The following is an 18765-nucleotide window of genomic DNA, read 5'->3' as shown; positions in this document are numbered from 1 at the left end:
GGTACAACCCTCCCCACTCTTCAAGAAGTGTACTTATCCAGAGTGAGCAAAACGGCTTGTAAAATCACTCTGGACCCCTCACATCCAGCACACTCCCTCTTTGAACTGTTACTGTCTGGTCGACGCTACAGAGCTCTGAGCACCAGAACGACCAGACGCAGGAACAGTTTCTTCCCTCAGGCAATCCATCTCATGAACACTGGACCATAAATGCGGAACACACAACTCTATAATACATTATTTATTCACCACATTTATCTTTCATTTCAAATTTGCTCACATCAGACCTGTGCACACATAATTGTCTATATTATATATTGTGTTTTTGCTGTTTTGTACATTTGCCTATTTGGATATTATTCTTTTATTATCTGTGTCCTGTCCTGTTGCTGTCTTTCTGTTGCACTGTGGAGCTTCTGTAATTAAAACAAACTCCTCGTATGTGTAAACATACTTGGCCAATAAAGCTCATTCTGATTCTGAGAGACTACATGATTCTGTGAACCTTTAATGAAGCAGAATTTTATCTGAACTCTTCCCCAGATGTCTGGCTTAATGCAAACCTGTTTCTGAGCTCTACAGGCAGTTCTTTTGACCTCAGGGCTTGGTTTTTGCTCTGATATGCATTATCAGCTGTTAGACCTTTTAAGACACGTGTGCCTTTCCATTCAATTGAATTTGCCATGGGTTAACTATATATATATATATATATATATATATATATATATATATATATATATATATATATATATATATATTTATTTTTTTTATTTATTTTTTTTTCACCTTCCAATGAATTATAATTACTGTAAATGTATATGCATTTATCAATTTAAACTTGTATATTTGTTTTCACCACCTTACAGTATTTCATAAAATAAATAGCTCTGTTGCACTAAGATGTCTTTTGCATTTCAAATAATATAATGCATATATTGTTACATTTATAATACATGAAACTTGTGTAATCTAATGTTACCAAACATAAATTTTTCCTCTTGGATTGAAGCAGATATAGAAGTTTTTGTACAGGGAATTGAAACTCTTCACAATTCCAAGTAATTTTTCATAATCACAGGCCCGTCGGACTAATGTGATATGCTATATGACCACAGAGATCTCATTTACACCACAGTCCGCTGGAAAGTCCCAGCATCTAACAGCCTCTGTTCATTGACATTACTGCCATTTAACACCGAACAGATCAGCATATTATGAATTCTCTGTCCTTTCTTTCTTTCTGTCTGCCTTTTTTTCCTGGAAATGCTAAAACTATTTTGATTTTAAAACAGTGAAATGTTTATCTTAACTTGTTCTGCACTCATGCACTAATATTAAGAAATTCTAAATACTAATTTAAGTTATAGATTATTTAATTGAATACATTTTATATTAATAATAATAATGATGATGATGATGAGGATTATATAATGTAATTTGTGATGTTAAAAATTAATTATAAAAAAAAACCTGTTAATATTTTAAATAAAAATGGGTCCGCATATATTCAGCTCAGTCTCGTCTACACTGACACCAACACGTTCTAATTTTGTCGCGTCATCCGCTTGCAGTGTAAACATGGTGTCTGTGCAAAGGAATGTCCTCCCCAGAATGTCGGTGGTCTCTTCTAGCACTCTGCTCAGGGTGGAGGGGGGCTGGAGGTCAGAGCAGCTGTCCTTGTGCTCTCATCTTGAGATCCTTTTACCCTCAGCTGTCGCTCTCTGCCACTCCGATCACACCTGTCTCAGACTCTTGACCCCACAACAGCTGAACACAACATGCCCTTTAAACACTCTTTTAGATGAGTGTGCAAGCATGAATCTAAAACTAGTTCTTTCCGAGTTTGTCTGCTTTTCAGCAAATCAGAACATGTCATGCAGTTAATATTCATGAGCAACCTGATAATTAAAGTCTCTCCCTTTTTTTTTTTTTTTTTTTGTATCGTTCCCACACCCAGAGGAATAAAACTCATAATGTATATATGTAAGATATACCTATTTTGAGATATATAAAACCTATTGTAGTTTGTTTGAAATGCCGAAGGAGAGGATGGGGCATTGCTCTCAGTGTGTGGCCTGTGTGTAAGAGAGCATGAGGACAGGCAGGCTGTGTCTGCTCTGCAGGAGGACCTGAGAGAGCCCAGGGGCTGATTTGGGTCCCCGAGTTCTTCAAGAGCAGATGGTTGATAAAGTTGATCAGGGAATTAAAGCGGGCAAGACGGCGCGCCTGTCAGTCACAGATGGATGGGATTGTGGGACTGTCCCCTGGGGTTTGGGCAGGGACCTCTCTTTCCCTCTTTTTTTTTCATTTCTCTTTCCATCACAGATTTATCCCTCAATATCTACAAGCCCCTGGGCAGGGCAAGTCCTTGCACATCACACGTTTCTCTTCCATCTTGTGTGTGTGTGTAAACACTAAACATGGTCTGAGCTTCTTACAGTCCAGGCTTGCAATATCTGCTATCTTTGGCAGCTCCAGATGTATTTTGTTTTATTTTTATTTGATATTAGGCTATTTTGTTTCATATTTCTTTTATAAGCTATTTTGCTAAAAAACAAAACAAATTTTTATTTATTTGTTTATTTATTTACTATAAGCTGTTAGTAAGCCTACCATTTATTTTAGGTTATATTATTGATTGATTTTATTTTAGACCATTTCATTTATTTTAGGCTGTTTTATTTTAGGTCATTTTTAGGCTATTAAATTTTATTTTAAGCTATTTTTATTTTTTGAAAATTTTTGGCTACTAATATACATATATATTGCCAAATGTATTGGGTCACCCCGTTCCAATGAACATGTTTGACTGCTTTAGTAATTTCTATGAGTACAAATCTTAATGTTAAAGCATATAATGATATTCTAGGGAATTGTGTGCTTCTAATTTTATAGCAACAGTTTGGACAGGAACCTTTTCTATTCTAACATGACAGTGCCTCTGTGTATAAGGCACGGTTCAAAAAGACATGATTGATTTTAGTCAGTGTACCCAATACTTATTTTGACAATATAGTGTGTGTGTATTTTTTTTTTATATATATATATATATATATATTTTTTTTTTTTGGTAAGCTGCTTTATTTTAGGGTCTTTATTTAAATTTATTTAGGCTACTGTATTTTATTTTATTTTGTCTTAGGCTGTTTTATTTTAGGCTGTTATTAGGCTACTAAATTTTATTTTAGGCTATTTTATTTGAGGTCATTTTTAGGCTACTATATATTTTTAAAGCTATTATTTATGTTTTGTTTTAGGCTATTTTTAGGCTACTGTATTTTATTGTAAGCTAATTTATTTTTAAGAGGATTCATTTTAGGTTATTTTTAGGCTACAATATCTTATTTTAGTCTAATTTAGGCTATTTGTTAGGCTGTTTATTTTAGTTTTCATTTAGGCTAATGTGTTTTATTTTAGGCTGTTTTATCTCCTGGGGCATAAAACATAAAACAAGTTTACAAAATAAGACTGGTTTATTTCAGCTAGTCAATTGATTTGGTTCAAAATAAGTCAGACTAACTGAAATAAGCCTGGCTTATTTGGTAAACTTGTTTTATGAAACAGGCCCCAGGAGATCTGAAAAACTCACTGGATTATCAGCTTTATTTTAGATATTCCTCCTAAAAGTCCTTCGGACAATTATGAGACAGATGAGATGCTTGTTGACTTGATGTGAATATCATAGACCAGGTAATTATGCCTGGGAAGAATCTGATATTTGACTTGATAGTTAAATGTCTGCTAAAAGTTTGTAACATTGCTGAGACCATTTTGAACAATATAGGAGATGTGAAATAGCTGCGGTCAGTTTCTCAAGAGACAAATCTGAGAAGCGTCAGATTTTAGCTGAAGTTCCCATTTGCTCTACATTTAATCTTGTAAAGTCTACAAGAAATAATCAAGACATTAGCAAGATATCGTCTGTGTTTTTTTCTCCCTTTCCCCTATGGGAGGTTTTAGGACCGTAACATAGTGCTTGGTTTAACACCGAAGCTGGATACACAGTCCAACTTGTACTACTTTTATAAATGGTTTATTTGTTTCTATGGCAGGTATCCCATCAGCCTCAGGAGTCCAAAGAGGAGGCTGAGTCAGGACACTCAGAGGATGACTCGGCACTCTTGTCCTCAATTTGCTATCGGGCCCACTCGAGATCTTGCCTCTTGACACCCTCGGCTCTCAGCAGACCTGTCTATACAGACACGGAGGACAGGACGACCAATCAGCTGCTTGACACCTCCAGACTCTGTCCTCAAGACACCCCCAAACCTCAGATCAATAGAGGTGAGAGTCTGCTGTTTATGAATCCTTCCAGTCTCCCAGTGTGTGTGTATAGAAATATATATGTCTGTGTGAATTATTTTTATTTAATTTTTCAGATGAAGAATGTATAATTCCTTAGTCAGGAAAAATTTATGCTGATCTATCTTTTGCTAATCTGAGCATGAATGGTTTTATTTGACACTGGCATCACATTCACTGTAACTTTTACAGTAAGACATTTGATTTCATTTACTGCAATTTGTTTTGATAGTGAGAGAGGTTTATAAGTGGCTATAAAAAATCTGTTATTCATATTCATTGCGGCCTGCTCGCTTTGCATTTAAGTGCATTTGCATTTAAGTGATTCTCATCAGAACCTCTCAAAAAAAAAAAAAAGTCAAGGTCAAATTTCACTCCAAAATAAAGCTGCAATGAATATATTATATTTTGCTGAAAGAATATAAAACTTATTGTAGGACCATTAAGATGTTTGCATTGTTTTCATGACAAAAAGCATTTTTTGTCATTACCATAATGCAAAACCAGATTTATTTTTTCATTAATGTAATATGAAAAAAAAAAAAAAAAAAAAAAAAAATATATATATATATATATATATATATATATATATATATATATATATATATATATAAATATATATATATATATATATATATATATATATATATATATATATATATATATATATATATATATATATATATAATATACGAGAGAAGAGTATTAATGTGCTATATAGCCTTTAATTGTTTATTTTATTAAAAAGCATAAGTCTTCTTTTATGGTAAATGAGAATTATCATTGAAAAAAAAAAATGTTAAGAGAAATGTCAGGATGCATTCTACAGTAATCAGAATTAAAAGGAATTAATTGTCCTTCTAAAGGTTTATTTTCATACTAGGTCTCATATTTATGCAAAATATAATGTACTTTTTTTCTTATAAATTGTAGAGTTTTGTTGTGCTGTATAGCCTCATAAAAACTAATATATTGTAATAATATAACTTGTTTTACTGTAGTGCAGTCTTCATTTCCTTGCTGTACAAGAAATGAGAATCATCATGGGAAAATTATAATAACAGTGCAAGTGAAAAGTCAGTATGATGCATTACAGTAATGAGAATTGGAGGGAATTAATTGCCCCTAAATTGCCCCTAATCGTAAAGGTTTATTTTCATACTAGGTCACTTTTTTTTTTAAGATGTAATTGCTTTTTTTTCTCATTTTGGGGTTAAGTATGACTCCGACATTTCTTGTCAGCCTTCACAAGATCAGATAGATCAAAGATATCCTTTTACAAATAAAAATGTAATTCGGAATATAAGAAAGATTTTTGGAAAAGACGTGTTACAGGAAGCTTTTTCTAACAAAAGGGAGAAACAAATGTCTCTGAAATATTATGGCAGATTTCCTTGGCTGCTCATTTGTTTGAAATCTTTCTAGTTCATTTTAAAAACGATATCTTTATCATCTCCTGGGTGGTTTTTAATGTCCATTTGTTCTAAACACTATCCTGGTGGTGTGAATCACCTCAACAGATGTTATGACTCACTCAAAAAGCTCAAATTACGCCATCCAGTGTGTATTATTAGGAATTACACTTCTGCAGTTTCCATCGACGCCCCTGCTGGACACACACATGAAATGCGACCTATAAACTCTCCCAAAGCCCTCACATTACCTAGGCCAGGTAGGGTTAAGCGAGCACTTTTTGATCTAGAGATCATCCAGACTACATGTTGTTGTTGTTGTTGTAATTCAATGCGTGTAAAAATGAAACTCTGTAGATTGTGTGGATAACTACATGGGAATGTTTCATCTGTGTGAGCGTTTAACTTTGTAGTGGGATCAAGAGAGAATAAGTCACGGGAATGTGTGCGAATAGCGTGTATGTTCATCCTGGCATGTGCGTGAAAGCAACAGCTTCCCACAGCTGCTCGCTTCGTCTCTGCATGCATGCATGCACGCACGTTTGTGTGTGTGTGTGTGTGTGCGTCCCTTCTCTTCACCTTCAGAGGAAAGGACACACATTCCAGCGCTGCTTCCCGACTCTGGCCCTGGGCGACGCTCGGCCGGAGCTGATAAGTGACAGGGCCCCCAGCCTTCGCTCGGCCCTCCTCCCCACCTCCCCCTGGCAGCCGTGACCCCCCCGCGGCCTGGCTCAGAGCACAGACGTGCCGCTCCGGAATTCTGCCCTATGCCCCACTTCTAACCCCCCCTCTCTCTCGTTCTCAGAGGTGGGGGCATTTAAAGAGATAGCGTGCTTTTTAGCGGCTCATCTGTTTTGTCTGCATGTGGTGACTGTGAAATTGGAAACATCCCATCGAATGCGTTCTCGCTTTCACGGACACGGATGGCAGTTATTGACAGGGCAAACAGAGAGTGGTTTTCGTTGCGATCAGGTGCTTGCAGGCTTTGTCACAAGTGATTGCACGGTGAGGCCGACGGGGGCAGTTTTGGCCGCCTGGACAAGAGTTTGGTTTCAGCTTTTTTTTTTTTTGATGTGACAGCTCTGTGAAAGCGTCTCGGGTTCGAAGAGGTTATGGGAGGATGGAAAACGGCGGCGAGCGATGAGGGAGAGAGGCGTAGTCGTTACGCTGGTGTCAGCTAACAGCGGGAAGTGTGTGTGTGTGTGTGTGTGTGAACAGAGTCACGGACTACTAGTGGGGCGTGTAAAATGCGGTGGAACAAACAGATTTAGATCACGAGTGTGACTGTGTGTGTGTGTGTGTGTGTGTGTGTGTGTGTGTGTGTGTGTAAGAGCACCGTGCACGCATGTGTGTCTGCCTCAGTCGCTGGAGCCTATCCAGGGTTTCCGTGGCGACCACACAACACAGTGAGACAATCAGTGTCAGGCCCACGCAGTGCGGCGAGAGGACATTAACACAGGAACCACAGGTCAGGGGCCACGGGGAGGGAGAGAGAGAGAGAGGGAAGGAGGGAGGGCAGGCAGAAAGAAGATGATTGGGCAGGACTTGAGAAGCAAGTGACTTAAATAATTGTATGTCATGAAATCCACCAAACACATCTGGGTCGTATTTCACCCCAGAAAAAAAAAGATTATTTTTTTTTTTCTCAAGTTTTTGCTTTATTATTTCTATATTATTGATACTATACTATAATACTAATATATTATATTTGTATAATTATCTAGATAATATATTTATTATTATTATTATATTTTTGAAGAGAATTTTCTGGACCATCAAGATTTTATTTGCATACATTACTACTACTACTACTACTACTAGTACCTCTATTATTATTATTATTATTATTATTATTATTATTATTATTATTGAACATACATAATGTAAAAAAAAAAAAGTTGTATTGGTCCAAAAAAAGTCTTAGAATGAATGAATGAATGAATGAATGAATAAAATAAATAAATAAAATTAAATGTAATAAAAATATAAAATAATAATAAAAATATAATGAAAAAATATATACATAATAATAATAATAATAATAATAATAATAATAATTTATTATTATTATTTTGCAAACAAAATCCTGAAAACCTTTTTCAAAAAGTAATATAACACAATGTAATATAATAATATATACAGTGCGAGGAAAAATTATTTGATCCCCTGTTGATTTTGTACATTTGCAATGATCAGTCTATAATTTTAATGGTAGGTTTATTAGAACAGTGAGAGACGGAATACCAAAAAATCCAGAAAAATGCATTTCAAAAAAGTTATAAATTGATTTGCATTTTAATGAGTCAAATAAGTATTTGATCCCCAATCAATCAGCAAGAGTTCTGGCTCCCAGGCGTTTTTTATACTGGTAAGGAGCTGAGATTAGGAGTGCTCTATTAAAGGGAGTGCTCCTAATCTCATTTTGTTACCTGTATAAAAGACACCAGTCCACAGAAGAAATCAATCAGATTCCAAACTCTCCACCATGGCCAAGACCCAAGAGCTGTCCAAGGATGTCAGAAACAAGATTGTAGACCTACACAAGGCTGGAATGGGCTACAAGACCATCGCTAAGCAGCTAGGAGAGAAGGTAACAACAGTTGGTGCGATTATTCGCAAATGGAAGAAACACAAAATAACTCAATCTCCCTCGGACTGGGGCTCCATGCAAGATCATGGAGTTTCAATGATCATGAGAACGGTGAGGAATCAGCCCAGAACTACACAGGAGGATCTTGTCAATGATCTTAAGGCCGCTGGGACCAGTCACCAAAAAAACAATCGGTAACACACTACGCCGTGAAGGACTGAAATGCTGCAGCGCCCACTAGGTCCCCCTGCTCAAGAAAGCACTTGTACAGGCCCGTCTGAAGTTTGCCAATGAACATCTGAATGATTCGGAAGAGAACCGGGTGAAAGTGTTGTGGTCCGATGAGACCAAAATCGAGCCCTTTGGCATCAACTCAACTCGCCGTGTTTGGAGGAGGAGGAATTCTGCCTATGACCCCAAGAACACCATCCAAACATTTGTTGTTATTCTGTCTCTCACTGTTCAAATAAACCTACCATTAAAATTATAGATTGATCGTTTCTTTGTCAGTGGGCAAACATACAAAATCCGCAGGGGGATCAAAAAAAATTTCCCCTCACTGTATACTATAAGAAATACAATATAAAATATAACAATACAACGTGTGTGTGTGTGTATGTATGATATATATATTTTTTATTATAAATAAATACTATCTTAATAATAACCTGACCATTAATAATCTGTTTGTTTGTTTTTTTTTTTGTTGTACTTATTGTCGTTATTTTATACATTATTTATTTTGCTTGTCAAATGCTTGTTTTCTTGAGATTTACTTAAGTAATAGGTTAACGAGAGAGAGAAGAAAAAAAAAACAAGGTCTTAAAGTGAGTCTGCTTTAAGGGCAGGGGCGGACTGGCCATCTGGCAGACCGGGCATTTTCCCACTGGGCCGACGTACTTTTTGGGCCGGGCCTATACATCTTCTCATACTGTCTGATCGGCCCATAAAACTCTTAGCAGCCTATAGTTTTTCTGTCTAAATAGTTGACGGCGCTGTGGTCTTTGCGGCTGTTTAATGTATTTGTCAAAAAAATCGGTTTAGGATATTTTTTTCCCCCCAGACAGACCGGCCCATGAGACATTTAATCAGCAGCCCATTGGTTATTTTCTTAATTGACATTGGGCTGACCCAATCACATCTTTAAACAACTCCCCCTTTTGTCTCTCTCTCTCTCTCTCTCTCTCTCTCTCTCTCTCTCTCTCTCTCTCTCTCTCTCTCTCTCTCTCTCATCTCTCTCTCTCTCTCTCTCTCTCTCTCTCTCTCTCTCTCTCTCTCTCTCTCTCTCTCGCTCTCTCTCTCTCTCACTCTCTCTCACACACACACACACACACACACACACTTACATACACACACACACACACACACAGACAGTGGTGTATTGTAACGAAGTATTATTACTTCGTTAGTACTTAAGTATTTTTTTGGATATCTGTAGCCTACTTGAGTTCCCTTCCAGGAACGTCGAGCTGCGTCCGGAGACGCTATGGGAACGCCTTCAGCGTCATTCCGCTCTGAATATCGTATGTAATCAGTCCAATAGAAGGGCGAAGCGTCACGGGCGGAGTGACGTCACGACCAGGAAGTATATAAGCACGTGAGGCGGCGCCCGCGTCAGCTTTCTGTCATTTCAGCAAGCGCTCTGTGTGTGTGTGTCAGTGCAATCCGTCTTGTTGTGAGTCTTATTTACTGTTGTCTGTCTCTAGAGAAAGAAAGTAGACATGCCAAAAGCTAAGCCAAAGACAGGGGGTGATCTCAGATCACGTTATAGGTTGTGTGCTAGTCCTTGCCCGCGTTACACTACGGGTGAGGACACACATGATCTGTACGTGGTCTGCCTGGGTGCGGAGCATGCGGCAGCGGCTCTCGAGGGAGCCGTTTGCCCGCACTGTGAGCGGCTCTCGCTGCGCACACTCCACACCCGGAGGGCTCTCTTCCGTGAGGGAGCCTTTGTGAGTTCCCCGTGCGGTGCTGGCCCCGCTTTTGCCGAGGCAGAGCGGCGGCTGCACTCGTGGGGCTCACAGGCTGATTTGGCGGACGAGAGTGAGACGGGAATGTCCCTATCTCCTCCCGTAACCGCCAGATCTGGTGCCCCGTCTCTTGAGGGAGCGGTTCCTTCCTCTCGAGACGAGGGCTCGGTGCTCCGTCTCTCGTCCTCTGAGGAGGCTGAGGCATCGAGCGCCGATGAGGGTTCGCTGCCTCCCACACCCCAGTACGTGGTGGAGCGGCTTACACCGCGGTACCCGGTGACCGTCTCCCCTCGGTGCCCTCCGGGGATCTGTCTGTCAACCCTGCAGTTCCAGGGCACAGTAGGTCCCAGCGAGTGCTGTTCTCAGAGTCACCCACCGGTTGTGACTGCGGGTCTGAGAAACTCGCCTCAAGTGCCAGAAACCGCGTCCTCCTCCGGAGAGCCGCAGCAAGACAGTGGTCTGGCCATATCTCTGACACCATAGGTCAGTCTCGAGAGACTGATTCCCTTAGTAGATCATCTAGCGGCTTGGCAGCGGCTGCCAGACGTGTCTCTTTGGGTCCTGCGGACGGTAGAGCATGGTTATTCCATCCAGTTCGATGGGCCACCTCCGCCGTTCAACGGGGTTTGCGTGACTACGGTCCGCCCAGAGCAGGCTCTGGTTCTGGAACAAGAAGTCGAGAATTTAGTAAGGAAGGAAGCCATCGAGTTGGTTCCTCCTCACGAGACTCGCGCCGGCTTCTACAGCCGATACTTCATTGTTCCAAAGAAGGATGGGGGGCTGAGGCCCATATTGGATCTGCGAGCTCTGAACTGCTCAGTCAGAAAGCTGAAGTTCAAGATGCTTACAGTCAGGCAGATTGTATCTCAGATCAGGTCCGAGGACTGGTTTGTCTCGATAGATCTCAAAGATGCCTATTTCCATATCCATCTCACAGGAAGTTCCTGAGGTTCGCTTTCGGGGGCAAAGCGTATCAGTATCGGGTTCTTCCTTTCGGCCTAGCACTCTCACCCCGCACTTTCACCAAGTGTGTGGATGCGGCACTGGTCCCGTTGCGACTGCAGGGCATCCGCATACTCAATTACATCAACGATTGGTTGATTCTCGCTCAGACAGAGCAGTTGGCGGTTCGGCATCGAGATGTCGTTCTCGCCCACATGAAAGAGTTGGGGTTGAGACTCAACGCCAAGAAAAGTGTGCTTTCTCCAGCTCAGAGAACCACTTATCTAGGCGTGGTGTGGGATTCGACCACGATGCAGGCGCGTTTGACCCCTGCTCGGATCGAGTCGATTCTCACGGCAGTCAAGAGAGTGTGTCAAGGCCAGCATTCACTGTCAAGCAGTTTCAGAGGCTGCTAGGGCTTATGGCAGCAGCGTCCAGCGTGATTCCTTCTGGCCTGCTGTACATGAGCCGACAGCACGGCTGCCACCGACAGCACGGCAGTAGTCTCTTATATCAATCACCAAGGAGGTCTGAGGTCGCGCCCCTTGTACAACCACACAGATCCTGGTGTGGACCCAGGGCAAGCTCCTATCCTTGAGAGCTATACACATCCCTGGGCATCTCAATGTGGGAGCAGACGTTCTGTCGAGGCAGGGGCTGAGGCCCGGGGAATGGGTGCTTCACCCAGAGGTGGTGAAGCAGATCTGGAAGGTCTTTGGCCAGGCACAGGTGGACCTCTTCGCCACTCGAGAGTCAGCGCAATGTCCCCTCTGGTTCTCTCTAGCTCCGCCAGCCCCGCTGGGTCTGGATGCTATGGTACAGACGTGGCCGAGGCTGCGTCTGTACGCCTTCCCCCCCGATCGCTCTGCTCCCGGGAGTTCTGGAGAGAGTGCGCCGGGACGCGGTCAGTCTACTGCTAGTAGCGCCGTTCTGGCCGGGCCGAGTATGGTTCTCGGACCTGATTGCTCTTCTCGACGGCACCCCGTGGCCGGTGCCTGTCAGAAGAGATCTCCTCTCACAGGCAGGGGGCACCATCGTGCACCCCCGCCCGGAGCTATGGAAGCAGTGGGCAGACAATCCCTGGTTATACGTTTCCTCCGCGGTGCGCTGAGGCCCCCGGTGTGACCAAGAGTCCCTACGTGGGACTTGGCTGTGGTATTAGAGGCTCTGAGTAGGGTGCCGTTCGAGCCTCTTGAGGAGATAACTGATAGACTCCTCACTATTAAGACTGTCTTCCTGTTGGCCATCACCTCTCTGAGGAGGGTGGGTGACCTTCAGGCCCTTTCTTCGGCCCCTTCTCACATCGACTTTGCGCCCGGCATGGCGAAAGTATTTCTCTACCCCCGTCCGGGGTATCTTCCTAAAGTCCCGACAGTCGTACCACAGCCGGTCGTACTGCAGGCCTTCTGTCCTCCTCCCTTCAGGGAGCCCGACCAGGAGAAGCACCACTGTGTGTGCCCAGTGCGAGCACTGGGCGCATACATCCACAGAGCTGCCCTGTGGAGAAAGTCGGACCAGTTGCTGGTATGCTATGGTCCGCCTAAGAGGGGTCTTCTTGCTACGAAGCCCACTCTTAGTAGGTGGATTGTTGATGCTGTTAATCTTGTTTACGAGGCCTCTGGGCTTGCCCATCCGTTGGGAGTCAGAGCGCACTCAACTAGAGGTATGGCGGCCTCAAAGGCCCTTTGGGCAGGTGTCCCAATACAGGACATCTGCGACGCTGCTGGATGGTCCACGCCCCTGACCTTTGCGAGGCTTTACAACCTTGATGTCCGAGCCACTCCAGGCTCCTCTGTCCCTTTGTCCTGACACAGACAGGGACTTGTCATTATGGAGGCGTTGGTATAGTGTTCCCATAGTGTCTCCGGACGCAGCTCGACGTTCCTGGAAGGGAACGACCTAGGTTACGTATGTAACCCAGGTTCCCTGAAGGGAACGAGAACTGCGTCTCGCAGCCATACTTCCGGCATCCCTGCCAGCGCTTGCTTCATGACATGAAGCTGACGCGGGCGCCGCCTCACGTGCTTATATACTTCCTGGTCGTGACGTCACTCCGCCCGTGACGCTTCGCCCTTCTATTGGACTGATTACATACGATATTCAGAGCGGAATGACGCTGAAGGCGTTCCCATAGCGTCTCCGGACGCAGCTTTCGTTCCCTTCAGGGAACCTGGGTTACATGCGTAACCTAGGTCGTTTTTATATTTCAGCTAACTTTTACTCCGATACATTTCCCCGAAGCATATTCGTTACTTTCAACAAAATAGTTAGAAGAACACAGACTGCAGGAAAGCAGGTTTGAGAATCAGTGGTCTGGCGTTTGTAAGTTAGAACAGCTTTGCTCATCTGCAAACCGTGCAAACAAGTGCGTGCACAATCGCGGATGATTCATTTTCCACTCAAAGTTGAGTCTGGGGTGTGTGATATACAGTATATCTTCTGCAATAATAGGGTAAGTGTTGTTGTAATGATGTGTGATCTGACATTATCAAGTAGGCTATATCATCAAATCACACACAGAGTGCACGCACGTTGATTTATTAATGTATTAAAAAATTCCAGGCATTCTAAATTGTAGACGGCAAAAATGCTTCTGTATGCTTTTTATATTTATATAATATAGTTAACTTCTAAATTTTGCGCACAGCACCTGGACTATATCTATATCACACAAAGAGTACCGTTGTTTTTGCAGATATCAGCATGAACACATTCAATAATCATTTCATACAAGTCCAGTAAGCAATAAGTGACATACATTTTAGACTTATTGCTTGTTTTTGCTAAATTTTGCCAAAGAAAATAGTTCCAAACAAGGATCACAGCACTGTTTTGTGTCTCTGAGCAATGGACGGTGTACTTATTGAATGAATCCGCTTTTTGAACGAATCGGTTGAATAAATGATTCAGTAATTCACTCATTAACACAGTCAAATGCTCTGTTCCTGAATGAATCAGCCGTTGAATGAATCTCAATGACTCACTCATTAATGGTCACTTTCTGTCACCAAAGTCTTTGCTGCCACCTACTAGCGGTTTTAATTTCACATTTTGACAATTTTTTTCATGTTTTAAATTATTTTAAAATATCAGTATTCAATGTTTTATGTTAAAAACACAACATTAGGCCTATTTATGCATCTGTAACTGCAGTGTAAATGCATCCATGTCCGCTGTGAGATACATTAAACTGTGTAATAAATACATCTTAATGCTATATCAGATGCAGATTCCAGAAATGTTTTCTTATGTTGGAATGAAAGACACTAAGGACCGGATGAAGTGCTTCTTATTCTTACCCAAAAATACAAAATGGAAGAAAGAGTTCAAACTGAACACAATCTTGCTACTAAAGCTGTATGAATATGTTATATATACACTCACCTAAAGGATTATTAGGAACACCATACTAATACTGTGTTTGACCCCCTTTCGCCTTCAGAACTGCCTTAATTCTACGTGGCATTGATTCAACAAGGTGCTGAAAGCATTCTTTAGAAATGTTGGCCCATATTGATAGGATAGCATCTTGCAGTTGATGGAGATTTGTGGGATGCACATCCAGGGCACGAAGCTCCCGTTCCACCACATCCCAAAGATGCTCTATTGGGTTGAGATCTGGTGACTGTGGGGGCCATTTTAGTACAGTGAACTCATTGTCATGTTCAAGAAACCAATTTGAAATGATTCGAGCTTTGTGACATGGTGCATTATCCTGCTGGAAGTAGCCATCAGAGGATGGGTACATGGTGGTCATAAAGGGATGGACATGGTCAGAAACAATGCTCAGGTAGGCCGTGGCATTTAAACGATGCCCAATTGGCACTAAGGGGCCTAAAGTGTGCCAAGAAAACATCCCCCACACCATTACACCACCACCAGCAGCCTGCACAGTGGTAACAAGGCATGATGGATCCATGTTCTCATTCTGTTTACGCCAAATTCTGACTCTACCATCTGAATGTCTCAACAGAAATCGCGACTCATCGGACCAGTCAACATTTTTCCATTCTTCAACCGTCCAATTTTTGGTGAGCTCGTGCAAATTGTAGCCTCTTTTTCCTATTTGTAGTGGAGATGAGTGGTACTCGGTGGGGTCTTCTGATGTTGTAGCCCATCCGCCTCAAGGTTGTGCGTGTTGTGGCTTCACAAATGCTTTGCTGCATACCTCGGTTGTAACGAGTGGTTATTTCAGTCAAAGTTGCTCTTCTATCAGCTTGAATCAGTCGGCCCATTCTCCTCTGACCTCTAGCATCAACAAGGCATTTTCGCCCACAGGACTGCCGCATACTGGATGTTTTTCCCTTTTCACACCATTCTTTGTAACCCCTAGAAATGGTTATGCGTGAAAATCCCAGTAACTGAGCAGATTGTGAAATACTCAGACCGGCCCGTCTGGCACCAACAACCATGCCACGCTCAAAATTGCTTAAATCACATTTCTTTCCCATTCTGATATTCAGTTTGGAGTTCAGGAGATTGTCTTGACCAGGACCACACCCCTAAATACATTGAAGCAACTGCCATGTGATTGGTTGATTAGATAATTGCATTAATGAGAAATTGAACAGGTGTTCCTAATAATCCTTTAGGTGAGTGTGTGTGTGTGTGTGTATGTGTGTGTGTGTGTATATATATATTTGCTTCTTTTCCATTTTGCATTTACTTGTACTTTTACTTTCAATACTTAAGTACGTTTAAGATTTTTAAAAATACTTTTCGCTCTTAAGTACAATAAATATAATATACTTTAAGACTTTTACTCAAGTAATATTCTAAACGAAGACTTCAGCTTCTACCAAAGTCATTTTTTGGTAAGATACCTGTACTTTTACTTGAGTATGTCTTTCGGGTACTTTATACACCACTGCGCACACACAAACACACAGGATGCCGCCTTATGCTTTTAAAGGTTCATCCAAGGAGTTAACAAATTTGATTTAGTAAGTTTACAGTTTATTTAATGATATACTATGGGAAACAGTGATCATCTGATCAACAATTTATCATGTCTCTTCCCTTTCTACCTCAAACACACAGGCACATACACAGGATGTCATAACTATATAGGCCTATAGTTTTAGGATTCATCAGTGTGGATTATAGTTTTATTATATTAATAAATTACACTTTAGAAGTTTTTAATGTCAACTCTCACTGTTTCCTACCTATTATTATATGGCTTTAGTGCTGTTATGGGATAGGAGCTGGTATACATATTCAAGAGCGTGCAAAGATGGGTAGTATTTTGATCGTATGTAGTGGGCCGGTCTGGTTTTTTTTTTTTTTTTTTTTTTTTTGTCCCAGTCCAGTCCTGTATAAGGGTGATGTTTTGTGATTCAGTACTGGGACATTTCCACTGACACAGCCACATGTGGGTTCATGTCTTTGACCAGGGTGTGTGAGTGTGCGTGTAATGGGTGTGCTTTGAGGAGAAAGAGTTTACAAGGGGGTAAAATATGTCATAGTTTGTGTGTGTAAAGGAGAAGGGGTATATGTGTTTGTGAGAGCGAGCGAAAGAGAGCGAACGCACTCACACATCTGTGTCCCCTGGGGACGTGGCTAAAAATAAGCAGCTCCTCAAGCCTTCTGGTGTCTGAGCAGCGTCTGTCTGCTCTCCGCCGCCATCCCTGCGGCCCTCCTCGCCTCATCTTCCATCCCTCCATCTCTCAATTACACACACACACACACACAGTATAACCGAACACATATGCGCACTTTTACGCACCCATAACAGTGTACACAAACACACACACACCAACTACACCCAGCTGCGTCCCTGCTCTACTTCCTGTGCCGACGACCTCCGGTCTGGCAGTCTGCAGCCCAGGAAAAAAGAGCCAGACACTGAAAAGGGGTGGGGAAAAAAGGATGGAAGAGAGTGCGAAGAGAAGTGAAAAAAATTGAGTGAGAGAAAAGGGCAGAAGAGAAGTGTGAGAATGTTTTGAAATTGTCACCTATAAAAACAGACCTTGAAGGTCATAAGTCTCTCTCTCTCTCTCTCTCTCTCCCTCCATTTGCAGGTGATTTCCGAGTGGTCGCTGCCTCTAAACGGGCATTTTCTGTGGATGTGGGGTCTGAGGTAGTTGAGGAAAGCTGTTTGGGACAGGGACGGGTTGCTCAGCTCATGAAAACCTTCAGTGTGTCCAGTGAGTCTCCGCCCTCCCAAACACCGCCTCGTGTCAACAAACCTCCAATCCCAGAAAAGCCTACCCACTTGAGGCTCCGCCCCTCACCCTCTCTCAGGTAAACAAGGGACCAACCCCAAGGGACGCAAGCCAGGGGTCTTCTTCTGTGGCTACATTTAAAGGGTGCGGGTGCTTAGCCTCTCTCAGGAACTTGAATGTTTTGTTACCAAAGTAACGCAATAGTAATGTTTCTCTTTATTTTTTTTACATGGTATGAGTGGTTTGTAAAACTGTTCAGCAGGAATGAAACATCAGTCATATTGCTACATCACTTTGGGCAGTACTGTTGACCTGGCTGTATCAATAAACTGCACTTAGATGCATGTTTACAAGTGCGCTTCTGTTTTAAAGGGTCACATGAAATCTTAATCACCTATATAAGATTATGTAAACTCCAAACAAAACTTCAAATTTATTCATCCCATTAGTCTGTTTTATACATTTTGCTTCCTTGCATCATGAAGGCTGGAGCATGTATGACGGTATAAGTGATCAAACAATGTTTTTGCTTTAGGTTTTTTTTTTTTGCAATATCTAGAGGGCAGGGTGGCTAATATTATGCCCATATTTACTGTAAATTACAATTTCTATATAGCAATTAAGATGTATAGAAAATGGCTAGATTGAATTGCACACACATTTTACACAGTATTTACTCTATTCACTAAAAGTATCAGAAAATTCACAAAGTTACATTTTGGATCTGATACTACATGGAATGACCAATTGTGCCAAATATCTGATATGTTGGTCTAGAAGTGTTTGTTCTCTCATAGTCATACCTTTACTTTGAGGTTGATGGTTTTATTAGATTAAAGTTTTCCATTTTTGGTAATCAGGTCAGTAGGGCAGCAGTCACTTTCTTCTATTTGTTTTCTCACGGTCACATTTGCTTGCACTTAATTCTGTTTTTTACGTGTTGTGATCTGGAAGAGTTTATATAATTACTCTGTATAAGTCTTGAATGTCCTGTCCACACATTCAGGATAAGTGTGGGATATTGCCTCTGTAATAAAATGATCAAACCTCCTTCAGCTTCTGGTTATAATTTTATTCTCAGTGGTTTGACAGGCTTCAGGCGGTGTTTATGTTCAACATGTGTTTATGACATGCATTTACTGGAGTCATCTGAGGTCAAGTCATGCAGCCAAGAACATTTCATATCCTCTTCACTGCACATTTAGTCAGAATATATAATGGTTTTTGTGCAATAAATTACTGTGAATCATGCCTTACAAGTTGTATAGATTGTAAATATTGCACACATCAAAAGCCTTTTAGCTGCCTTTGGTAATCTGGCTATAGTGTGAGCTCTTCTCTTGGATGCCCCCTGCTTGTTGATCACAATAAAACAGGAAGAG

At 41.6% G+C, this 18765-nt stretch overlaps 1 protein-coding gene across 3 annotated transcripts in view; it reads left to right on the top strand.

Annotated features, from left to right (window-relative positions):
- The window catches only part of LOC306862646 (uncharacterized protein), a 31149-nt gene extending 12717 nt beyond the window's left edge, over positions 1 to 18432 (top strand). For 2 of the 3 annotated variants that reach the window (XM_079405556.1, XM_079405555.1), the window contains exons 7-8: positions 4053 to 4284; positions 17240 to 18432. In XM_079405556.1, coding sequence (XP_079261682.1) covers positions 4053 to 4284; positions 17240 to 17466 — 459 coding nt within the window. In that variant the 3' untranslated portion in view covers positions 17467 to 18432. Of the gene's footprint in view, positions 1 to 4052; positions 4836 to 17239 lie in introns of those variants that run through there. The other variant, XR_013783592.1, reaches the window with a different exon arrangement.
- The last annotated feature ends 333 nt before the right edge of the window (positions 18433 to 18765 follow it).

This window comes from Barbus barbus (genome assembly GCF_936440315.1).
Source record: "Barbus barbus genome assembly, chromosome: 43".
NCBI classification, from domain to species: Eukaryota; Metazoa; Chordata; class Actinopteri; order Cypriniformes; family Cyprinidae; genus Barbus; species Barbus barbus.
The sequence above is the reverse complement of the archived record's forward strand: the minus strand, read 5'-3'. Positions and strand labels throughout refer to the sequence as shown.